General features: G+C 53.2%; 9 protein-coding genes across 9 annotated transcripts; 2 read left to right on the forward strand and 7 right to left on the reverse strand.

The window, feature by feature from the left end:
• Nucleotides 1-331: 331 nt before the first annotated feature.
• J4E90_004205 (uncharacterized protein) lies at nt 332-1,335 on the forward strand (the record flags this gene model as incomplete). The annotated part of the gene is made up of 2 exons (XM_051433770.1): nt 332-460; nt 556-1,335. 2 exons carry the CDS (start codon nt 332-334, stop codon nt 1,333-1,335), a joined length of 909 nt encoding a protein of 302 aa, XP_051292288.1.
• Nucleotides 1,336-1,917: 582 nt separating this feature from the next.
• On the reverse strand, nt 1,918-3,158 carry J4E90_004206 (uncharacterized protein; the record flags this gene model as incomplete). The annotated part of the gene is made up of 3 exons (XM_051433771.1): nt 1,918-2,904; nt 2,962-3,066; nt 3,120-3,158. 3 exons carry the CDS (start codon nt 3,156-3,158, stop codon nt 1,918-1,920), a joined length of 1,131 nt encoding a protein of 376 aa, XP_051292289.1.
• Nucleotides 3,159-3,389: 231 nt separating this feature from the next.
• Nucleotides 3,390-4,867, forward strand: NUO49 (NADH:ubiquinone oxidoreductase 49kD subunit; the record flags this gene model as incomplete). Its single annotated transcript, XM_051433772.1, has 2 exons — nt 3,390-4,058; nt 4,109-4,867. 2 exons carry the CDS (start codon nt 3,390-3,392, stop codon nt 4,865-4,867), a joined length of 1,428 nt encoding a protein of 475 aa, XP_051292290.1.
• Nucleotides 4,868-7,037: 2,170 nt separating this feature from the next.
• J4E90_004208 (uncharacterized protein) lies at nt 7,038-8,974 on the reverse strand (the record flags this gene model as incomplete). Its single annotated transcript, XM_051433773.1, has 2 exons — nt 7,038-8,871; nt 8,949-8,974. 2 exons carry the CDS (start codon nt 8,972-8,974, stop codon nt 7,038-7,040), a joined length of 1,860 nt encoding a protein of 619 aa, XP_051292291.1.
• Nucleotides 8,975-10,989: 2,015 nt separating this feature from the next.
• On the reverse strand, nt 10,990-12,672 carry J4E90_004209 (uncharacterized protein; the record flags this gene model as incomplete). The annotated part of the gene is made up of 3 exons (XM_051433774.1): nt 10,990-12,360; nt 12,410-12,496; nt 12,547-12,672. 3 exons carry the CDS (start codon nt 12,670-12,672, stop codon nt 10,990-10,992), a joined length of 1,584 nt encoding a protein of 527 aa, XP_051292292.1.
• Nucleotides 12,673-14,610: 1,938 nt separating this feature from the next.
• J4E90_004210 (uncharacterized protein) lies at nt 14,611-16,465 on the reverse strand (the record flags this gene model as incomplete). The annotated part of the gene is made up of 2 exons (XM_051433775.1): nt 14,611-16,070; nt 16,180-16,465. The coding sequence occupies 2 exons, from the start codon at nt 16,463-16,465 to the stop codon at nt 14,611-14,613; spliced, it is 1,746 nt and encodes a 581-aa protein (XP_051292293.1).
• Nucleotides 16,466-17,300: 835 nt separating this feature from the next.
• On the reverse strand, nt 17,301-18,517 carry J4E90_004211 (uncharacterized protein; the record flags this gene model as incomplete). Its single annotated transcript, XM_051433776.1, has 2 exons — nt 17,301-17,465; nt 17,513-18,517. The coding sequence occupies 2 exons, from the start codon at nt 18,515-18,517 to the stop codon at nt 17,301-17,303; spliced, it is 1,170 nt and encodes a 389-aa protein (XP_051292294.1).
• A 635-nt stretch (nt 18,518-19,152) lies between these two features.
• Nucleotides 19,153-20,049, reverse strand: J4E90_004212 (uncharacterized protein; the record flags this gene model as incomplete). Its single annotated transcript, XM_051433777.1, has 1 exon — nt 19,153-20,049. The coding sequence occupies one exon, from the start codon at nt 20,047-20,049 to the stop codon at nt 19,153-19,155; it is 897 nt and encodes a 298-aa protein (XP_051292295.1).
• Nucleotides 20,050-21,075: 1,026 nt separating this feature from the next.
• J4E90_004213 (uncharacterized protein) lies at nt 21,076-23,901 on the reverse strand (the record flags this gene model as incomplete). The annotated part of the gene is made up of 3 exons (XM_051433778.1): nt 21,076-22,453; nt 22,545-23,420; nt 23,468-23,901. 3 exons carry the CDS (start codon nt 23,899-23,901, stop codon nt 21,076-21,078), a joined length of 2,688 nt encoding a protein of 895 aa, XP_051292296.1.
• Nucleotides 23,902-24,158: the final 257 nt, after the last annotated feature.

Here is a 24,158-nt window from a genome sequence, read left to right on the forward strand (position 1 = left end):
ATAATATGGCCCATTATGGGCGTTCCCATTGCTTTTTGTCTCGTTCGCCCACTAAAGCGCTCCGGTAGCTGTTTTCTGAGGAGCATCGAGAAGAGGAAAGCGCACCCTGCATTATTGCCTTTACTGCTTACATCGCTACCAATTCAATAAACCCTGAAGCCGGCTTCACTTTTTTCATTCTTTGAGGCTGCGTTTCTCTCTTTTCGTTCCGCCTCTATCCGGTCTGCTTCACGCCCAAGGTCACATTCGCAAATACAATTCAATCGCTGCTTGCTCTTCAATCAAGTTCGACCCACATTCACCGACCCACAACTTCGAACGACTGAGCAATATGCTGGCGCAGGCTGGAACATACATGTTGAAGGCGAAGATGCAGGCTCTCAAGGACCTGTATGCTAGTCGACACTACACACAATGCGCAAGTTTTGGGGAGCGTTTACTGGGTGATATCAATGACAAGGTATGTAAAAGTAACACTACGCCGCGTACCTTCCATGATCTGAAGGTCGCCAAAGCAGGCGCAACACGTGAAAAGCAAGTGCTAACGAACAACAGATCCATCCCATTCACTCCGCTTATCTGAACTTCTACATCGCCCTCTCTCACGACACACTGGCGAGGGAAGCGACCCTCAAAAACCGCTACAAGGAATTGAACGCGGCGGAAAAGTACTACAATGAGACCATCGTCGCTCTCACACCACCTTCGCCATCTTCCACTGCGCCGATGGAGGATGACGACCAGCCTCTGACACCAGACTCTGCGACCATCCCCAACGAACAGACCTGGTTCCGGCGGTCATCCAGAGTCAGATCCTTTGACTCGACAAGCAGTTATCGCAGCTCGACCTCAAGCACGGATTCCTACGCCTTCGACCTGGAGGTAGACCCAGATCTTGCGCTGAGAAACTTCCGCTTTCCATCCCCACCCGGCAAAAACGTGGAATGGGACTCTTGTGCCGACCCTAGACCCTTGTCCCGCCACATCAAGAACGACAGCATCCTATCACCTCTTTCCACAGAGCATGTGCGATCGAAACCAGGGGTCCAGCTGCCGAGTGGTACCCCCGCCTTTGTCCGCATGGTAGAGGGCCATCTTACTAGTGTGCGGACCCTAAAAGAGACGACCGGTGTCCGTGGTGTGCGTTTCGCATTCCCGACTCCTTCGCCATCCCCCACCAAGTCGCAGTTCAAAGATCCTCGCAGCAGCTGCATGCTGACAGACGAGGAACGGGAAAAGCTGCAGCAGAAAAGGAAGAACATGACATGGCGCCCACGCTTCAACCCTGAAAGCGTGCAGAAGCTATGTAGCGATGCGCTGGCAGAGCTCTCGTAGCTGTCAGTATGTCTTTTCGTGGAAATCTCCTCAACTCTCGTCGCAACGATTCAACGCGGATGACCCACGAACATACCCATGCGTTTTGTCACGGTCAACGAGACACACATCCTACACGACTTTCTTTGATGTTCATTTAGCAAGGTGTCCCAGGTGGACAAATTCTCATATACCCCGGTTGATACTTGTCGGTTTCGTCTTTGTAAAGCTATGATTTTTGTGCAAATACGCGTCAGTTACGAATGTCTAGTTGTATCAATAGAAGCAAGCTTGTTTTTCTCTCTAGACTGTACTTCGATCTCGTTCTAGCATAGGCATCAAAGTCAATGAATACGTTTTGAGTTTGAGGTACCAGATCATGCACATGAAACCTGCACCCTTAATGCGAGATGCGATTTGAAAGTATAGTGTAATCATTGGTTATGCCTGTTGACAACCGCTCAAAGGCACAATGTCAGCTGGACTAATCCATGCAAAAGAAGTCGCTCCGTGATATCGTAGACTTTTCGAAACCCGCCACCGTAATGCCCTAAAACGCCATTGCAATGCAAATTCTTCCACACTCCCGTTCTAAAGAGCTTCCTACTTTTGCATCTCATCCAATCCCCTCTTAATCCTTTGACACTTGATCTTGAGCAGCTTAACACTCTCCAAAAACAGCTCGTCGCTCTCCCACTGGCCAGTGCTTTCTACCTTAAAGATGAAGTGGTCCCGTATCCGACCCAGCTTCACTTTGTCTTTGAATTCGGGATGTCTTAAGCATTCTCTGCTGACGGTGTCATTCATGGCGTTCTCGACTACAGCCTTAGGCTCGCCTTCCTTGCCTTCCAGCTCGGCATGTTTCTGGGCGTCCTCGGAAGTGACCTTGTCGAGCTTGATGACACCCCGGGGGAAGCAGCGGGCGAATTTCTTTGCGTCGGCGCCGATGATGGGTTTCGTGATGTCGATGGTAGGCATAAGGCGGTACGAAGCCGTTGCGACGGGCGAGAACTTGGCGTGGTCTTGTCCGATGCCCTTGATAGCGTGCATGCTGAGACAAATGCTCTGCCCTGGCCTCATCTTTGCGATCAGGATATCTGGGTTGGTAGACCGGATTTCTTTCCCTTCGCTTTGCGCAAACTTCTCCTCTTGACGGCCGTGGGGTTGGAAGACGATGTCTTTAGCGTAGACATTGTGGCCGACGTAGAGTTTATCGGGATCGGTCTCTCCAGCTACTGCTCGTTGCAGACCGCCCTCTTGCCATGTGCATTCCACGTCTAGTCGCAGCGCAATGGTGTTATAGTCTGAGGGTGTTCCGGAGCCCTCGTCGTCGTCTGTGGGCTTCTTGTACCATTTCAGCCAGCGGAGACCCTCGCGGTCGCCGCAGAGGGGGATTAGGCCAAGGCGGTGGGCGAGCACTTCGTCTTGGATGATGGATGTGTTTTGGTAGATGAAGACGTCTTCTATGGCGAGCGTAGGGATTTCGGAGAGGAGAATGCGGCGGAAGGCGTTTGCGACCGAGGTGTCGATACCAGTGAGGGAGAACTCGGCGTTGTTGGGGACAAATTTGTGGAAGGTGACGTTGAAGTTCTGAACCTTTGGTTAGTACGTAGTCATGATTTTTGATATGAATCTGGTCGCGCATACCTCCTTGAAGTATTCCAAGTCCCATTCGTGGTTCTCGCCCGGCCAGTGTCCTGGGAAGTCGGTAGACTGCTGGTTGGTGACTGTCTCTGGACCAACTCCAAGCGTCTAATTGTGGCATTAGCGGAAGATCAACCCCATATTCCAAGTCGCGTAAGTACCTTGCGCTTGATCTGCTCCTGTGCACTCGGCGTCGACATGGTTGCGGTGTTGGGGTCAAGTTTGGTGTTTTCGGAGGGGAGCACTTTCCATGTTCACAAAAAGTTCGAGGAAGGCGCCGGCACGCCAAGACCCACGCAGCCAATGGCGGTAGACTCAATCTGGTAGCATCATCGATATGAGGAAAGCTCCCCTCCAACGCCACGCCCTCACTCTCCACTCTACACGCCCATTGAGGCCCTATACTCGACGTAGGGAGAGATACCACCACCATGCCCGTCTCCTTTGCGCGTCTGGCCGGCCCCGCGGCGAAGCGAGCGTGCCTCAACGCCTCCCGACCCCAGCTCCGATCGGCAATCCCTTCACGGCCCATTGCACGCTGCCTGTCGACTACATTCCCCCGCCGATACGCTGAAGTCGAGGAGAGCCAGCGGACACGATTGGTCCCGACTGATTCCAACTTCGGCGGCGTTGCACCGGCCGAGACGGCCCAGGAAACCAGAGCGGAGGAGGACGAACATGTAGACACCAGGAAGATCCGGCATTACACTGTCAACTTCGGGCCCCAGCATCCCGCTGCCCACGGTGTGTTGCGCTTGATTCTGGAGCTGAATGGAGAGGAGATTGTGCGCGCCGACCCGCACGTTGGCCTGCTGCACAGAGGCACAGAGAAGCTCATCGAGTACCGGACATACCTCCAGGCTCTGCCATACTTTGACCGACTCGACTATGTTTCCATGATGACCAACGAGCAGTGCTTCTCGCTGGCTGTCGAGAAGCTGCTAAACATCGATATCCCAATCCGCGCCAAGTACATCCGTACCTTGTTCGGTGAAATCACCCGCATTCTGAACCATCTCATGTCGGTTTTGTCCCACGCTATGGATGTCGGTGCTCTGACGCCCTTCTTGTGGGGTTTCGAGGAGCGTGAGAAGCTCATGGTGAGTTGTGCGTGGCAAAAGCATAGATTGCACATGCTGATTACGTCTAGGAATTCTACGAACGAGTCTCCGGTGCCCGTCTTCACGCAGCCTACGTCCGCCCCGGTGGTGTGTCTCAGGATCTCCCCCTCGGTCTTCTCGACGATATCTACCAATGGGCCACCCAGTTCGGTGACCGCATCGACGAGACTGAGGAGATGTTGACAGACAACCGTATCTGGATTGGCCGCACAAAGGGCGTTGGTGTTGTCTCAGCTGCTGACGCCATCAACTACTCTTTCTCCGGTGTCATGCTCCGAGGATCCGGAGTTCCCTGGGACGTCCGCAAATCGCAGCCATACGACGCCTACGACAGGGTTGACTTTGACGTCCCAGTCGGTGTCAACGGTGACTGCTACGACCGTTACCTCTGCCGTATGGAGGAGTTCCGTCAGTCTCTCCGCATCATCCACCAGTGCTTGAACGACATGCCAGCCGGCCCCGTCAAGGTTGAGGACTACAAGATCGCGCCCCCACCACGTGCTGCCATGAAGGAGAACATGGAGGCTCTCATCCACCACTTCTTGCTTTTCAGCAAGGGTTACACTGTACCACCTGGTGAGACATACAGCGCTATTGAGGCGCCCAAGGGAGAGATGGGTGTCTTCTTGGTCTCAGATGGTAGCGAGAGGCCGTACAGGTGTAAGATTAGGGCACCTGGATTCGCACATTTGGCCTGCATGGACCAGATTTCAAGAGGTCATTTGCTTGCCGATGCTGTGGCCATTATCGGAACAATGGATTTGGTCTTTGGTAAGTCCCATCCATAAGAAGTGCATGTGAGACATATACTAACTTCCTCTGCAGGTGAAGTTGACCGGTAAGAAGTAGAAGAAAGGAATAGAAAGGCGGCTGCATTTTTGGCACGATTTGCACAGCATGAGTTTTTGTTGCGTTGCATGAAGGATACAGGGCCGATGGGTCACACTCATATAGTCGACGAGATCAATCACGAAGACGATCAGGTCTTCGGTGTGGTGGCTCAGCAGCGGCGGTAGCGGGCTAGGTGAATGGTTGTAAATACTGTACCTACGTGTTTCTTGAAAGTCAATTGACATTTGCATGTTCATCTCGTCCCTTTCTATATGCGCGTCCTGGAATGACTTCCATGGAGTTGTGCTCGTTGGTTCTTCGATCCCTTCTCTTTCTCGTTCTATACCAAAATCAAGGCGTCACATTATGATCAGCCATGAGCATGGTAGTGAATGAGATGTTCATGGCAAAAGGTCCGTTTCAGGAAAGCATTTGTTATGCAATGAGACTATGCTACTGCGAGTATGAATGACAACAATCTGTGAAATATGTTCCGACTGGATAAACTTACACCAAGGTACTGAAAGGGGACACGGAAGTAAGACCAGCTCAGTATAATATACATTATCCTATCCCGTGCCCTCCTACAAGAACATGCCCGCAGCGGAGCCAAGCGCCATGATGCCAAATACCGCCAGCCCAGCCTTCGAAAACGCGCCGTGTGTAACGCCTACCGCACTGGCAGCGCCCGTCGAGTCCGCAGTCGAAGAGCTAGCACTCGCGCTCGCATCGCCACTTGAGCTCGCAGTCGCGCTCCCGCTCTCGCTCATCGTACCCGCCGATGAGGATTGCGCCACAGAACCACTGCTACTAGCTGTATCCGGGTCCGTCGAATTCTTGCTAATCTCGTCGAACGGTGGAGTGCAGATGACAACGTCGACCCTCTTGCTCAGACACTCTCCCAGCTCCAAGAAGCTCTGTTGGTCGCTAGCCGAGCACATTGCCGTGCAAGGAAACGGGCTGCCCATTGCGGTGCTGTCGTTGCCAGAACAGCACGCGTACATATCCCAGAAAGCATGGTCGTTGAAGTCCGCGTCGTTGCTGATGACGCATCCGCCATCGCGGCCGGACGGTCGACCGAGAGGGTAATTGGAAGGCTGCGCGGGTGTATCGGGCATGGCAGAGTTGGAGGCGCATCCTACTGCAGGGCCGTAGCTGAAGATGGACGGGAACTCTGTGGGTTTGGTGAAGGGTCTCGGCGACGCATTTGTGTAGGTTGTGTAGACATAGTTGTATGTCGTCGTCGGTGTCGTGGTGATTGTAGACGTCATCCTGAACAGTTGTTGCTGCATGTGCGTGATGCGAATTGTATGTTGGTAGGTAGGCAGGTAGTAAGTGACGAGTAGCTAGCTAGCTGGAAAGAGAGGCTGAAGGAGGTTGAGCACCACCACAAAAGCAAACAAGATAAATTTCAGCTAGAAAACAGCGCGCGAGCTGACGCGTCTGAGTAAAAGAGCTATGCCGTATCACAGGTGGAAGGAAGCGGTGTCTCGAACGTAGGGGCAAAGGATACGAGATGTGTGACGGAGTATACGAGTGTTAGGACAGATCTAGAAGGTGACTGCCTTTCTTAGTTTCTCAAAATAGTAAGCGAGATCGTCGACGCAGGTTTGCGAGGAAGTGTCGTTTTGAAAGCCGGAACGTAGAAAGCGAATCTGGGCATATATCTTGTAGCGTTCGCTGCACAGCAAACAATCAACTGGAGTGAATGATTGTGCATGGGGGTAAAGAGTCTTCGCCAGTAAAGTTCACGGCAGTTGCGGGGCGCCTCCAGGGCTGGCTTAGCGCGGCGGCGTCACATGCAGTCCTCCGCTAGCCTGCGGTTGGCCAAAATACCAGGCAATCTGGACTCGTCGCACGCCGAACAATAGTGGACCATGGAACATAAGAACGCGGCCACAAGGTAGGTCGAAGTCCAACTACGAAGAACAACCCAGACTGTATCGGCACCAGTGCATTTAGAGGATGAAAAGAAAAGCCATTTAGTTGCACACCTGGGCATCACATTATCAAAGAACATACGGTTTGTTTTGAACAGTTGAATTCTCATCTTGGTATCATAGCTGCCATGCAATATGGCACATTAACTTCCCACTAACACCCCTTTCGGGATCTCTACAACCCCATCTATGCCTTCTCATCAATAGAATGGTGGACACCGACAGTGCGGTCTCCGTGCACACTGCTCCTCCTCAAGGTCTCATCCTTGTCGTAGTCCTGGTCAAGCTGGTTCATCTCGTCCTCAGTCTCGTTGAGGTGGTGGAACAGAATCCAGATGAGGCAACCAGCGATAAACGAAGCAACGGCAAGACCAGCAAACATCCACTGGATCTTGGGGTCAACGACAAGCGGGTTGAGAGCCTCGGAGATGGCAGATCCGAAAGCGTTGGTGAGCAGGTACATGGACTGGACGAAGGACTTCATGCTAGGCGGGGCCTTGGTGTACGCGTACTCGAGTCCAGTGACGGAGGCGAAGATCTCAGAGAGACCAATGAGAATGTAGGCACCGGTTTGGGCGGCAACGTGGATGTTGTTACCCTGGTGAACGCCATTGACAAGATCAGCGTCGCAGGCTAGTGGGGTCATGTAGCAAGGACCAGAGTGGTAGATGTAGTATTGGATGACGCAAGCGTAAATCATGGCGAAGGATGCAATCCAGAAACCGGCGACAATACGGTTGATAGGAGGGAAGGCGATCTTGTGCTTGCGGAGTGTGGGCATGAGCCACTGGTCGACAATGGGCAGGAAAACGATAATAGCGATGGGATCAAAGTTCTGCATCAGATCGTTGGGAATGCCGTGAAGACGCATCTGACCGGCCTGGGTGACGAAGTTGTTGGAGAAGTTGCCGTAGACGACCCAGTAGATGGGGTAGAAGCAGAAAACCTGGCAAGCAATAAGAGCACGCTTGACCTCATCGACAAAATGGTCGTCCCAGTTGAGGACCTTGGTCTTGCCGAGGCCGGCCTGGTAAGATGGCTTAGCAGCGTCCATGTTACGGTTCTTGATCATCATCCAGATGATGCGGAAGGCATCGGTAATGATGGATCCCTGAGGAGGTCGGACAACGTAAACCTTACGGCCGAGGACGAGGACGAGCAGTCCGACGAAGAAGACGCATAGGCAGAGCAGGTAGGCACTCCAGAAGTCGCGGTCGCGTTCCAGGTAGGGAGTCGCGAGCAGAGACAGAGATCCGGCGTTGATGCACCAGTAGAAGATCATGTAAATCCTCTGAATGGTGATGGCAGGGTCAATGATGACCTTCTCGCCAGTCTTGTCATCGGTGCCAATGACCATTTGTCTCCTCTTGTATTGATCGGCAATCAAGGGCGCAACGTTGGACTTGATACCTCCAGTTCCGAGACCGATGATGATAATGGCAACGATGTAACCAGCGAGACCGGCGCCGTGATCCAGAGCGGTAGGAATGGATGTGCAGGTAAGGACGATGAGACCGAGGATGTAGACGCAGCAGAAGATGACGATGGTGTTGTACTTTCCAAGGTACTGATCGGCAATGATGGCACCGAGAATGGGAGTAACATAGCACCAGAACTGGAAGAAAGTGGTGAGACCAGTGGCTCCCTGGTGACCCATACCGAGCGCACCGCGACCTTCCTCACCGCTGCGAGGACGCGAGATGTAGTTTTGGAAGATACCAGAGGCACCATAGTAGGTGAAACGTTCGCAGAGCTCGACAATGGCGACCAAGAAAGCGCTCTTGGGGAGGGGCTCGCCAACCTTGCGGAGTGTCTTCAACTCCTCAGCGGTGGGCCTGATGCCACCAATGCCATCCTCCTCTTGGACATAGGAAGCAGCATCGGAGTGGGAGCCAGCAGTGAGCGCAGCGTCCTTCTCGGTGGAAACATGCGCGCCGGCAACGTTGGAGTCGTTGATGGTGGCACCGTAGAGGTGAGGGTGCTTGTCAGCGACCTCTTGACCGTGCTGGAGTGCCTCAGCGCTGTCAAACATGTCAGCAAACCGTATTAATCCCAGCGGACCCGAGTACCAAAGGGCCGACGGGGAAGCAGAACGTACGCAGTAGTCTCGTGGGCGGTAGCCATGGTTTCAGATCTCAATTGCGACCAAAGATTCGGTCAATAGAGAGGCAGCCCAGAGTGAGTGTGACCAGAGGGTGAGAGGGAGATCCGGTAACACCTGGAGTCATACCAGAAGAACGAAGACACCTCCATATTTAACCCACCCCCTCGTTGAGCACACGCGGTACCCACATGGCATTCACCTACCCAATGGCTCCGACGTTCGCCTCTGTCGCTCAAGGGCAGTGGGACCAAGCACGCACAAGCACTCTCGCCAGGCCCGATGTAACGTCTTGATAGCCCTGGTTCTAACCAGATAAGCATAGTCGTCCGGCACAAAGCCTGTCGAAGCCTTCCCTTGGCAGCTTAGTCGCGCCACTGCCCGCTCGGCGTGCAGACAACCGATTCGCCCCCAACCCGGAACACCTGCAAGCACCTGCCAAACGCGGCGATGGCACGCGGTGATCTTACGTTGGTGTTTGTGACAGAGTAGTTGGTTACCACACCTCAATGTCGTGCCGGGCTGCCGGGCCCTCGCCTGGAAATACAGTCGTTGTGGTTCGCCAGTCCGCCAGTTCGCTTCGATGTAAGGCACACCCCGGCATGATCAATACTCGTATAAAAAACCGCAAACGCAAGTCTAGCTGCAGTCATGCTAACCACTGTGCCGCCACAGAGATAGGAAGGCATCGGCAATGCTGCAACCAAAAGATCCAACACTTTCCATTACACAGCACCGACCGACCCATAATCTTTCCAATCTCCAGCCTTCCAGACACTCATCTGTTTGCAGAAAATTTGCGTGGCCGGCCCACTCCGATTTGCGGAAAGTAGTAATGGTTCTGCCATTCTCTCCGGTTTCAGGGACCAGGTCCGCCGAATCTAACGACCTCGGTTTCTTCTCTAAACGGTCCCGGTACACACTAGCTCGGGCAACGCCGAGAGAGATAAGCTTCTGACCCGCCGTGGAGCTGTTCTCTCGTGCATGGTCATCTCGCCTAGACACGCTCGATTGGGGATTCCTGCCTCGACATGGCCAATGGGTCTGGGAGGATCTCCGCATCGCGCGCTTATTAGGTGCTTAGTGGGGAATTTAAGCGGTGGTTGGGTCTTTGATGTTGGTGTGGGATCAATGTCTGATAGCGGTGACCGAGGATCAGGCGAGTAACGGGCGTAAGACGATGATGATCTGGCAGCGTGATAGCTGGACAGTCGCCATTGCCGTGTCTCTCGTTACTGTGAAAGCGCTGTGATGTGAAAGTGAAAGCACTGCATTGGAGGATGTTTCCTGAGATTCAATATGTCCATTCCGTCATCACACGCAATTTCCGTTACAAGCACGGCTGGGCTGCAGCGCCCAGACACGGAAGGCGCGGTCAAGCTTTGTTACCGACACACATCAATCTGTCAGCGGCGCAGTGGCGCGCCTGAACCTCGGGACGCCTACATGGCCCTTGGGTAAGCGCGCAATCCCCGCGTTAATCCCGGGCTTTCCCTTGCCTATGCGATTCTTGCTGCTTTCCGTGTGCCTGTCGTTGAGGCTTCCAGAAGGTCACTCCTGCAGCAAGCATGGCGGTACGCCGGTACCCACGGCTCAACCCACAGATCTGGAAGCTGCTTATCCTTGTGCCCACATAAGCTCCATAGTATTAGCTTGGTATATGCTTGGAGTGCTTCGTGTCACAGGGCGCGAGTGGAGATGTTGCCCACTTGGGTAACTACCCACAGCATCAGCACGGAGCAAGTGAGACACGCGACCTGCCAGCTACTAATTTAGTTGGGTGGTTGGTGTAAACGGTGAGATAAGGATACGAGTACGCAAAGTCACGTTTTGTGATATCTTTTAATTATGTTTACCTCATCTACTCGTCGAATACACAACGATGCAATCAAGCTTCATCCGACTCTCTACACGCACCCCGCGATCGACGACAAGCTATCGCCTTAGCTTTTGGTACAAATATCCTCCCAGACAATAAAGAAAGTTGACACATAATGCGTCGGGTACTATGTGAACAACAGAAGGAAACAATCGATGCTTATGATGATGGACCGTTGGGACCGGTAGTGTTGGGGTCACAACATTGCTTTCCTCCACCACAGCTGTCGGGGCACTCTAGGAGACATGCGTCAGGGCCGCCCTTGACGCTGGGGTTCTTGCTCTTGCGACCGCCGTCTTCCGCGCCGCTTTCGTCTGAGCCATGTGCCGAGTGGTCGTGGCTAGCATCGAGGCAGAATTCGGGCTGGATGGTCGAAGAGTGAATACCGTACTGGTGGAGGCATTCGCGGATTTGGCGTGCGAGATCCATGTATCGTGCTGAGCCCTGACCCTTGAAGTCAAAGTCGACCTGGACGTGGAGCGATGCGATGAGCTTAGTGTCTGATAGTTGCCAGACGTGGAGGTGATGGCAGGAGACGATGCCTGTGAGGTCGGTAATGTCGTCGGTGATGTCGTCGATGGACAGGTTCTCCGGGACGGCTTGAAGAAGGATACGAGATGCAGCCTTGCACAGGGGTAGAGCAGACAGGAGGATGATGACGGTGATGAGCAGAGATACCGCGGGATCGGCATACATCCTCCAGGAGTAGTCGGTAAGCCAGATGAACAGGGCAGTGGCAATGACTCCAATGTTGCCCAGGGCATCACCCAAGACGTGTAGGAAAACACCGCGCATGTTCAAATCGGCGTGAGAGTGACCATGTCCACCTCCCGATGCCTCCTTCTTGGGCTGGTTGTGCTTGTGGCCCTTGTGGTTGTCCTTCTGGCTAGTCTTGCCGTTTCCGTGAGCATGGTCGTGAGAGTGGTCGTGCGAGCCGTGGCTCTTAGGCTTAGATAGAAGCGAAGTCTGCTCGGTAGGCTCCTCGTCCTCGACGACATCGTTGTCCTCGTCATCTGCCTCATCATCGTGCGCGCGGGACGACTCGATGATGCTGTTCCTGAAGGAAGAGGGGTGTACGTAGATCTCGTCGATGGTCGCGTAGTTGCGTGAGTGCGATCGGCTGTGGCGCTTGTTCTTCTTTGCGGTGGCTTTGGAGGGGCTTTGGGTGAGGTTCGACGGGAAGCCAACGCGGTTCTGGGGCAGCACATCGGCTATATTGCCGCGCTCGTCCGCAACGGCATGGTCATGCGCATCGATGCCGTGAGAGTGTCCCTCCTCAGCGTGCGAGTGTGCGTCGTTTCCATGTGAATGACCGCCGTGGGAATGGCCGCCGTGACCGTGGTCGTGGAAGAGGAAGAGGCCGACAATGTTGGACAGAAGGCCGCAAGAACCGACGATGAGGATGATAACCGGATGGGAAACGTCCTGAGGCTCGACGAAGCGCTGGATAGCCTCGAGGAAGATGGAGAGACACAGCGCGACAAGGAAGACGCCATTGATGAGGGCGCCCAGGGTTTCCGCGCGTTGCCACTGCTCCAAGTTAGCATAGCCATTACATGCCAGACGCGAGGCTTCTTACTCCGTATGTGTATGTCTTCGAGTTGGTCTTTTGGCTAGCGACCTTGACGGCCCATAATCCAACGAGCAGCGATATGACATCGTTCAACTGCGCGTGGTGTCAGCATCATCACTGGCGGCGAGGCCAGATATACGCACCATGTGGAACGAGTCGGCGACCAGCGCTAAAGAGTGCACCGTGTAACCCGCGATGAGCTCGACAAAGAAGAATGCCGTGTCGATAGCCAGCAGGATCATGATGCGCGTCGATTTGGAGAGCCCCATGTTGGCGGTATCGGAGCGCCGTAGACGCTGTATAGGACTGGAGTGATGGCGGCGCAAAGGGTGCGATCGGGGCTTTGACGCCTATTATACAACGGCAGAGGTTTGTTGTGTTGGCAAGGACGCAAAAAAGGGTTTGGATTCACGGTTCACAATGCGCGCTGAATTCAGAAACAAAGTCGCACTAGACATTGCGTCAAGGCTCATCCAGGCCGGTCCGCATCCCCCGCCACAATCTGCCCTCAGCACCCTAAGCACTCCGCCCAAAATGGCTCTGTGAGGCAGCGTAACGGCCCTATCTGCCCAATGTAACTTTAATCGCCTCAAATATTATCATCTCTCCAAAATCTTGGTGACATTTGGCGGTCCTGTTCGCCGCTCGCTGACTGCCCCCAACAACTCGAACGTATACCGAGGCCCAGGACCAAATGCGTCCATTTCGATAGCCAACATACCCACAAACACGGCAGACCTTTCCAACGCTTTGCCCCGCATAGTTACTACGGTTCGCCGCTGTGCCTTCCGCCGACTTCAGTGCCGCAGCTTGAACAGTGAGCATGGCTAGTCGAAAGGGTCTTACATGGACCCACAGCAAACGATGACTATCCGCTATTCGAGACATGTTTGAAGCGTAACGACGCCCGTAAAACTCCTACATGACTAGTTCTCGACTTCTACCCGTGGCTGGTGCGCTGACTAACCATATTCGCGCATGGTGTAGCATGTGAAGTACGACCACCTCGTACAAAGAAAAAAATTGAACAGGTCCGCACACTACATTAAGATGAGTACATGCAAAGTGGGTGTGTTAACATCGATGTAGACCCCAGGGTGTTCACTTTTACCCTAGGTTGACGCGCGACAGAAACTATTCATCCTCCAAAATACGTCTTCTCCACGTCCACTCCAACGAGTACTGCAAACGTCCCCAACAGCAACAACCCCATCAACGCCATAACGAGTCCTACTTCCCATCCTCCCGCAATCGCCCTCCCTCTCACAAGCGCTTGCTGTAGTCTCCAAAACCTGATTGCTCCAATCACAACCACCACTATAGCCATGCAGATGAAGGTCGCTGTGAGTGGTTTCCCAACCTTGTAGAAGCCGAAGTGCGAGTTGGGCGTAGACGCGTGTTGCAAGTGGAACAGCTGGGCAGTCACGATGCCCGTCATAACAAGGATGAGGGAGGTACGAAGGTAGCCCAGGAAAGTGCGTTCGAGTGCTGAGGCGTAGTCAGCAGTTGGATTGTCTGAGGAAGCAAATTGAAGGAGACGTACCTAGATGATCTCTATGCGCTCCTTCATCGATGCTAAGACTGACATGTCTAGTCCAGAACCTAATGGCTGGGTCATACCACCGCTCCGTCCTACCCACTTCCTCTCCATCGCTTCGATCCTCATTCTCATCGATCTGTGTACTCACACCATCCCCGTTGGAAGTACGGCGTCTTAGGTCATATCTAGACCCATGCGACGAGCTGCGCAGTGATGTGTCGCGTGATCGTAGACTAGCGAAACTGGGCGTGGCATGCGCTTCATCTGCTTCAGCAATCCTTTCGCGATGTACGTGAACTAGTTCCCTTGCAAAGCGCTGTCGCTCGTAGCGCACTGCATCCTCGGAGTCGGGGTGCGGCTCAGCATAGGCGTGATGATGCAGAGCAGCCGAAGGTAAGTCAAGTGGTGATAGCGCGCGAGATGCTGTCGGGCCGCTCATCTGTCGGATCTGAAGTTGTGCAGAGTTTGTAAAAGTGGGAGCGTATAATTAGATATGGTAACACTTGCTTGGTTCATGAGCGACAGCAGGTGGCTTTGTGTCGGTACGTCGCTCGGTTCGTCGGCATAATTACACCGACACGTCGAATGCTCAATGATAATAGATATTAATATTACGTTCCACATGCTTCTTCGTGACAACCTCATTCCCTTCCTATCAACAGCTTCCTCATGCAAGCGCCAACCCACCGACAACCACTACAGCAGCAACGTACACCTGCTCCATAACCCCATGTGTCGCTCTTGCCGCAGCACCGCTCGACGTGCTCGCAGGGGCAGCTTCCGTATTAGATGCTGAGCTCGTAGGAGAAGCAGTAGGCGTAGGAGTCCTGGCAGATCCAGTCTCCTCAACATCATCCGGCGCATCAAAGAGTTCATTTCCGTCACTCGCCATCGTCCAGCCCAGCGCGGTACCATCACCGCTAACAGCTTTACCACGTACAAAGCCTTCCAACTCGACATCCTGGAGATTGATTGTCGTTTCGAAACCCGTCCTCCTTGCCACGGTGACATTGGTCCAGGTACGTGAATCGCTAGCATTGGCTGTGCATACAACCCAACTCTCAACCTCGGTGGCGCCGTTCCAAGAAAAGAACGCCGTGTTGTCGCCTTGGTCCCAGTGCACATCTGGCTTGGTTGATGGCCTACCCTCCCATTGCTGGCGGTACGCTCGGTATGCGTTTACGACGTTGCTCTTGCCGAATTGCACGTCGAGCAAGACATTGCCTTCGTGATCTAGCTCGGTGAAGTAGGGCTGACTACCGAATCCAAGCACAAAGTTTGTCGTTTCGTTGGAGGGATCGATGGCTTGTAAGCTGCCTTCGAACGTACCAAAGGTCTTGCCTAGATTGGTGAACTCGGTGATAAGCTTGACAGTCTTCTCATCCTGGTTGACGTCGAGCAAAAGACCTCGCGAGTAGCCAATCGTCTCGGTGGGTCCGTTGTCGAAGAGTGTCATGCGTGTTTGATCTTCGTCCACCCAACGAGCATCGTGCTGGAACGCGAAGGTGACGGCTGGGTCAACATCGAAGTCCGACTGACGACCTTGGAGACGCCAGATGATGCTTCCATCTTGTCCAGAAATCTTGTAGATGCAGTCCATGACGCGCGCTGAGACTAGGTAGTCGCCGTTTTTGTCCTTTTCAACCGAGTTGATGTGGAAGTAATCCCACGGCGCTTCTTCGGACTGGCCAACGTCAGATGGTAGAGAGTTGTACGACTCGTTGATGCCAACATGCGTACTGGCATTCCACTCAAAGACAATATCCCCAGTCTCGATGTTGATTTCCTGGAACGTGTTCTCGAACAGCCAACCGTTCTCAACACCCCCAGATGCTGTCAGATCCCATGGAATACCATGATAGATCAAGACAATCGCAGTGTCATCGGCGGTGATGAGAAACTCATGGATATCGCCCATTTCGTCTCCGAACCGGCTGACTTGGAAATGTGCAATCTCATCATAGCTCTGGTTGAGGATATGGTACGAGCCGCGTCCGTAGCCGTTCAGTAGCTCGCCTGACCAGAGTGTGAGTACAGGCTCGCCCTTGTACGTTTGCGTCTTGAAATCGAAGGGTTCACTGTAATTCCCGGTCCACACAAGCGAGCCCATGCGGTCGTCCGAGAACTCTGGTTACACAGATTAGCACATGGATGTCGCGTGATACGATAGGGCTGAACCAATGCAGGGTTCATGTCACAACCCTCAACCAGCTTCCTGGGAAATAGAACGACGTACCAAATATTGCTGGCCAATTCTGCCCACTCGTAGGCAGACCGTTGATTCCAAGAAACACATGCCCACTCATCAATGCGGTGCCGTTGCGATTGATTTGCATCTGCGGTGGCTTCACGTCCACATTCGATCTGTAAGTCTGGTACGGCGTGCCGCTTGGGTCTTCAGCTCCATAGCTATCGAAGTCATAACTGACAGAGTCCTGCGCGGTAACGAGAGGCTGTAGTAGAGACGAGAGCTGCAACAGTGCAAGGCTAGCCTGAGTAACGACTGAATGAACTCCGCGCATCGTGACGGCACACACTTAACGACTGACTGGAGCAGAACGAGACGAAAGCGACAGCAGGCAGCGACAGGATATAGTAGTAAAGGATTCAGAGCATAAAGAAAGAGGATAAGCAGGCTGAGAACAAAAGGCACCTGCACAAAAAAAGGCGGCCAGCCGTCATGTACCCCGGCCAGGGTGCGGCTGTTGGCTTCCCAGCTCATCTCCTCAATCCGGTCTGTCGATTGCTTACACTTGGCCCGGATAAGCAGAGCAAGCCACGCGCATTGGGCCTAACACGTCTCTCTTAGGCGCAGGTCATGGGGTACGTGATCCTCTTCGATGCAGCTTGTAGCTTTTGGCTGGACAGCTGCAGGGTGTGGGGCCGCGGCATGTTAAGGGCCCAGAGTATAGCAGCCTACAATCCATCTATTACACGTATGATTATGCTGCCCATTCACCGGTTCTGGCTCTGCGGCTTGGGTACTTGCAGACGCTGTTCGTAGGCTGACGACGGCTTTGTTGTGACGCAAAGTAAACAGCAGGCTGAAGTCAGGCGTGCTAACGGCACGCGTTGATGATACGGACAACTGTGCCGTGTGCGCCACAAAATGAAATGCGGCTGCCGCGTCGAGCGGGGCTTGAAGGATGATTCGTACACCACCGCCACAGTCTTTCACTTTCGCTTATCGCTTGCCAGGTTTTACGGAAAATTACTGATGGTTAGCGCGGCATCATATCTCCACTTACATGAAGCAGGTTCTTGGTGGGTCGGTGGATGCATCTTGATGCCAAGTCAGGATGAATTCGTCGGCTCATGTTACCGTCTTGACCTCTTGGGCTGTTGTGCAGACAGGCTCTACTTGCTCATAAACTTTGAAGCCATGTTTAATACACTCCCAAGACCGCCACCAGAGTTACCGCCGCTACCAGCACTGCCTCCGCCCATCTGCGACTTCAAGTAGAACTTGAGAGCCATCTGTGCAGCCTGCGCAATGGCATCCTGCTTAGTAGCACTCGGGTCCTACGCGTGTCAGTAACGATAACAGGTGTGTTGAGCTTGTGACTTACGGTCTTGCCCTCGCTCTGTTGCTTGTCGAAAAGCTGGGCCGCCTGTCCCATGGCCATGCCGATGAACTTGTTCTGTCCGCCCTTGGCATCCTCGTTGCTGCTGTTGTTGAACATCTTCATGGCTTGCATAGCAGCAGCAGCTCCGACGTTGTTTGAGCTGGCTTGCTCGCTACCGCCGTGGCCACCGCCACCGTAGAACTTCTCGTGCTGCTTGACAGCGTCGTCCTCGTCAACATCCTCATCCTTGAGCTTGTCCTTCTTGCCGGACAGCATGCCGAGGACATTGCTGAAGAGGTCGTTGTCGCCGCTGTTTCCAGACTCGCTCGATGCGTGCTGGGCTGCACCAGAAAAATCGTCTGAGCTGCCGCCGTAGCCGCCGCCACCGCCGTAGGATGTGCCAGAAGATTGTTGGCCTTCATGGTGACCGGATCCGCCGTAGCCTCCCGAGTTACCTCCTCCATAGCTGCCTCCGGATGGACGATCGTTGTAATTGCTGCCTCCGGATGGACGATCGTTGTAGCTGCTGCCTCCAGACGGACGGTCATTGTAATTGTCGCCGCCGCCTGAGTAGCCACCGCTTGGACGTGACTCCTGGCGGCTTTCGTGTCCATATCCTCCGCCACCCGAGTAACCTTCACTGGGGCGGTCACCGCCATATCCTCCTCCACCCTCTTGTCGTCGTCCACCGTGGTCTTCGCGCCTGTCGTCACCTAGCGCAGGGCCACCGTAGCCGCCTTCCTGTGGTCTTCCATGTTCTTCTCTGCGCTCATCACCCCCACCGTAACCACCTGAGGAGCCGTAGCCACCTCCACCTCCACCTCCACCCCTCCTCTCTTCGTCGCCAAGAGCAGGTCCTCCGAAGCCTCCCTCCTGGGGACGGCCGTATTCTTCGCGGCGGTCACCGCCACCGCCGTATCCGCCCTGTTCGTTTCCGCGGCGGTCGTCTCCCCGGCCACCGTAGCCAGACTCCTGGCCGTACTCGCGGCGGTCGTCGTTGTAGGACATTTTGTAGGGTCGAGAGTCTGTATATGTGTTAGCAACCGATGCGCCAAGCTGCACTACTCTGGAAGTGCCGATGTAACTATGAAGCGTAGCGTCGATGCTTGCCAGTCTGACGAACGTTCAGAACGCTTCACCAGAAGCTTGCTCCGATGCTTAGGAGCAGCCAAGCTTCATTAGACCGAGGCGAACATCCAAGCTCGCAGCTGATCAATGCCTATGAGAGTGAAAAACTTACAATGTGTAGTGAGTAGAAGAGTGTATAGGTTGAGTGTTGAAAAAGTGTGTATGCGAAGATGTGTTTTTAAGGGGATGTAGGCTTCAAGTGACAGACTGGCAGCTATAGCTCTGGGCCCCTCCCAGCATGAGATTGCCCCGCTAGTGACGTACACCACGCGGCAAGCTTCCCTGTCATGATTTGCGCTAGTGTTACAGTAACATCTGCACTGTCTGGGCTCGCATGTTATGTCACGTCACGCGATTCATCGATTGGCGGTCAGGGTCTTTAGGGTACAATTGCAGTTCTACAAACATACCATAGTAGCCTCGGCGCAAAAATTGCACTACGGGAGCCAAGCGACGATTTGCGACTATGAGCGGCCATACCGAATCTACCGACCGTCATGGTATTACACCGACCATTAGTAGTCATCGCTTCTCCTATTTGAGCTACCATATCCCGAGCTCTCGCGGTCGTTGGAGCCGTAGTTGTCTTCGGTCTTGCGTCCAGAGCTTCCGTACGAGTCATTGTCGTCACGGCCCGAAGAGCCTCCATACCCAGAAGAAGTGTTGCCGGAGCCATAAGAAGTTTCTTCAGAAGCGCCAAAGCCACCAGAGGACTTGTTGCTGGAGCCGTAACTGTCGCTGTCCGTCTTGCGGTTGGACGAGCCGTACGAGTCATCATCGTCCTTGCGGTTCGATGAGCCGTAGCTCGACTGGTTCTTGCTACCATATGAGTCGTTGTCATCGGTACGGTCCGAAGAACCGTAGCTGGACTGTTTGTTGCTGCCGTATGAGGAATCGTTGTTATCGTTGTCGTTGCGGTCCGAAGAGCCGTAGCTGGACTTCTTGTTGCTGCCGTACGAGTCTTCATCATTGTCGTTACGGTTTGATGAGCCATAGCTCGATGATTTGTTCTCGGAACCGTAAGTATCGTCACTGTCCTTACGGTCGGAGGAGCCATAGCTAGACTGCTTGTTGCTACCATAGGAGTCCTCGTCGTTGTCGTTACGGTTCGAGGAGCCGTATCCGGAAGACTTGTTGCCAGACCCATAAGAATCGTCGTTGCGGTCTGAGGAGCCGTAGCTTGATGTCTTCTTCTCGGACCCGTAGGTATCGTCGTCATCATTCTTACGGTTGGAGGAACCGTACGAAGTGCTGTCGTTGTCATTCGACCCATAGCTAGACTTCTTGTTGTCGTAGGACGAATCCTGGTCATTCCCATATCCGGAAGACTTGGAGCCGTACTCGTTGTCCTCACGGTTGCTGCTACCGTAGCCTGAGGTACGGTCCTCGCGGTCGTTATCGTTATAAGACATGTTGATAGATATGTGTTCGAGTGAAAGACTCTGAAGGGTTGGAATATTTGGTAGAGAAGTTACTTGCTGTTTGCTGAACACTGACTATCGTGGCAGGCCTCTTCCTCTTTATATGCGTCCTCTCGAGGGCAGTCTACCCCTCTATCACCCCGCAATGCCGAAAGCAGGTTTGGTGTCGTTCATCCCGCCTATGCTGTATTACTATCGCTGTGACCCCTGTGAAGCTGAGCCGTACATTCGGACCGCTCTAGATCTCGGCAAAGTCCGGATGTGCCTTGGTTCAGCGGCAGCTCATCACCAAAACTGTCATGGTGATTGATTGAGTCTTCATCGTGGCACCGCAAAGCCACCGCAAAGAAATGGTCCAGGAAGGATGAGAGAGTCTAATGTGGCCTGTTACAGCATAGAACGACCTCACCAACTCTTGTAGTATCACCGTGGATGCACCGAAGCTGAGATTGCGGGATTAATGCGGTGGCTGATCATGGTTACACTTTGTTCAGACACGTCTCGAGAGTTGGAGGGGTAGCTATCGAGTGGGCGTGGGCGAATAGAGCAAGTGCGATCGGACACGGGATGACCGAGGGGTGGGACATCGAGCACGCAAGCGACATGGGTTGCGAACTGGACCCCTACACAGCACAGCCACCTCAGCCACGCTTCCAGCCACAGTCTAACCAAGAATTGGTCAATATACCCGCGGGAGAAATACACTACGTCGACCGATTCGCGGCGACAGCGATTTCGTGATACGATTTACTGTCAGGTTTCTTCGTTTGTGCGACGAACGCGTCCATTCGGACTTGCAAGCTTACGTGGCAGCAGCGAAGGCTCTTGCTTCACCCCAAAGGTCGATACGTCCGCCGATGTAACTTCCCACTCACATGTTCATTTTGCTCTTCGAATGAGGTAGTGGCATTCAGCATGATAGACCTTGACGGTTGTGAAGATACCGAAGAGAACGAACTAGTTCTACATCGATATAGCTTTGAAGCATGCTACAGGATGACTTCGTGCTTTGGCCTGTCAGTCCTCTTCACAACGGCCTTCCCAGTCTTCGAGTGGGTTTTGAGGGAGGGTAATCCCCGATTCAGCTACTGCGTGCTCCAATTTCTCCAGCATAGATTCTCTCTTGAGCGCTTTAGCGAAAGACAGTACCGTGAAGCCTTCATTGGTAACGACCGACAAATCAACATGCCACTCCAACAAGAGATCAAGTACTTCTTCGTGATCGCGCTCAATTGCCTCGAATATGGGCGTCCAATTACTCCAAGTTCGCGCGTTGATGTCGCATCCGCACTCTTTGAGTCGATTCACTATGTCTAGGTCTCCGCCACGACAGGCTCGATAGAATGGGGTAGCACCTGACGCCGAAGGTCTGTGTGGATCAGCACCATGGTTTAGTAGAAGATCCACTATGCCTTTCGCACACCATTCGGCCGCGAAATGCAACGGAGTCAACGCTTTGAACTGTCCCAGTTCGCGAGTTGGCTCGTCTACCTTTGCGCCATGATCTAACAGATATCTGACCAGATGCTGGTCGTATCCCTTTGCGGCAACTGTAAGGCAGGTGAGGCCATTTTCGAAATGGTGGTCCATGTTTGGTAGCCGTTGGCATAGCTCCCGTGCGGTAACGTACAACTCGGCCCAGATGCACATACATGTTGGCGAATAGCCGAGGATATCGGCATTGGGCAAGATATTCGCAATCAGGCTCTGCCATCTCTTATAGCAAGGTGGTCCTTCCTCAGCATCCAGGAATCTGATGAGAGCAAGGCGGGACGGGTCAAATGGATATAAGCGATATACTGAAGCGCCCGCATGATTGAACCAGTTGAGTGCCGCGTATCTGCAAAATGCATAATCTTGATGATGATCCAGATCTATGCCGTACTCTAGTGGCACATTAAAGGTATCCATGGTGAGGTACTGAAGGCATATATCGGCCAGCCATGCTTCTGCCTCGCTATCAGACACATAGAATTGACTAGCCGGACTTTGCTGGATAGTAGTGGAGGTAAGATATTCCTCTAGGGTAAAATGGCATAGTCTTATCAAACTGCGCTGATCTTCGGAACTTTCAATCCGTATGAGTGTGGAGATAGGTTCCAAAGCGTCGTAAGGATCTGTGACCACGGCATCATGATCCAAGTCGCGCTCATCGGGTTGCATGGCCAAGATCTCCGCTAGCTCGGGAGCAGTCAATGGTGTCGCAGCAGCAATAAGACACCGGAACAACTTTTGTACCTCTTCAATCCTTGTTGGGTACCGCGTCGCGATATCGCACAAAAGTGCTTCGTACGTGTGTCCAAGCCCATGCGGTAAGTTTTGCACGATGATCTTGATCTCTTTATCTGACTTCGCCGTACAAATGTAGTCAATCTTCAGACGCGCCTGTAGCATCCTGCATTGCATTAGTAATCTATCATGACGGGTAGATTAATAGCCGTGAAGGTAGGTGGAAGACCAGAGGACGCAAGACGTAGGAGACTTACGTGCCCGCACGGAGGACGACCTGTTGTTGTATTGATGACAAAGTGTCTTTGTTCTTGACTTTGAGCACACCTTTTGCGACGCGCGCCTGAATTTCTTCCGCAACGTAATGCTGGATGTCGGGACGCATGTTCTCTGCAAGAATGACATGTGTCGTAGCAAGGTTGGGATATCGTCCCGGGATAAGAGCATCAAATCGGCTCGTCAGAAGAATCTTGATTCGGCACCTTGCGCCTTTCTGGGACTCGTGAATTCTCGCAAGACTTCGGGCTATGCTATCACCCTCAGTGGACTCATCGAGCGCGTCCAAGATGATAAAAACATTCTTTAGATGTACCACAGATGAGCAAATCAGTGGGAAGTAATCGTCGCTTTGGAAAGGGCGACTGCCTTCCTTAGATTTCTCGTTGTAGAGTAATCTGCCTTGTTCGAGACACAAAGGTGAAGCTTCCATCATTTGTCTCGCAACACTTGAAGCAAAATTCTCGTGTGTCAGTTTCGCGCGATCGCGATGATCGCAGAAGAAGTATAAAACTGCGGCGGTATCCGTACAAAGCCGTTGAATGTGTCGAATAATAGAAGCGCAGAGGAGCGTTTTGCCTGCTCCAGGAAGACCAGTAATCCACATGGTGCCAGAATCCGAGTCTTTCCAATCTTGGAACTCCTTTGAGTGCAAGAGCCATTCTCCAGTACCAGGAATATGGCGACTCAAAGCGCTCGCAAGACTGGCATGCGCGCCATCGGACGGCGTTGGACAGACCCACGATATTACCTTCTGTGTTTCCTCACGACTCATCTGCGCACGGAGCTGCTCAGACATGTTCTTCATCTCGTCTGATATGAGGCCTTGTCCTACTTCGATGCGCCGAATTGCCGATCTGTGGAACTTTAGGCCAGATACTCATCAGAAATCATGCATACTCACGCAGAGTTGGCCTCGATAGCATTCGCAAGTAATCCGCGCATGTGATGAAGCCTATGCAGGGCGTCTTTGGTTTCTTTCTCTTTGAAAGGCCACATTAACTTTCTAACAAAGTTCTTCGCATCCTGACCATTGACCTGCTCGCATTTCGCCAGCGCCCGCTCGATCGACTTGAGCGTGGATTGACATTCTTGAAAGACGCCGACCCGTTCAAGAGCCTGCAGCGCATCGTCTGCAGCTGCTTTGGGCGATGTATCTGCGATTTGTTGAATTTGCGCGAGAAGGCTGTTAACGGCCGCGGTTTCCGTCAGAAGACTCCGGATCTCGCTGGGCGCTCGCGCGACCTTCGATATGAAGTTGTAGCCGCCAGCGAGTAGGGCACCGCTCAGTTGGACAAGCTGAGCGACAGATGCAACCGTGCCAACGACCTCAGCCATGACAAGTGGTCAGCAACGGATGCATGTGATCGATGGCTGTAGGTGCGCGCAGTGTAGGAGTCTAGGATGGTAGGCGCGTCAGAGCTGAAGTTCAGCGCGAAGGCGGGGAGGGACCCCAGCCACTTCCCTAACGGTCAACCTTCAACCTTCAGTACTTTCAAGGTTGCATCTGAAGAACAGGGTTAAATTTGTAGTCGCGGCTTCACATGAGATCAAAACGATAAGGCGCTACATTCGTTCTGCAAATCGACACATCA

The sequence above is a fragment of the Alternaria incomplexa genome (assembly GCF_024043165.1).
Source record: "Alternaria incomplexa strain BMP 0042 chromosome Unknown scaffold_5, whole genome shotgun sequence".
Taxonomy (NCBI): Eukaryota; Fungi; Ascomycota; class Dothideomycetes; order Pleosporales; family Pleosporaceae; genus Alternaria; species Alternaria incomplexa.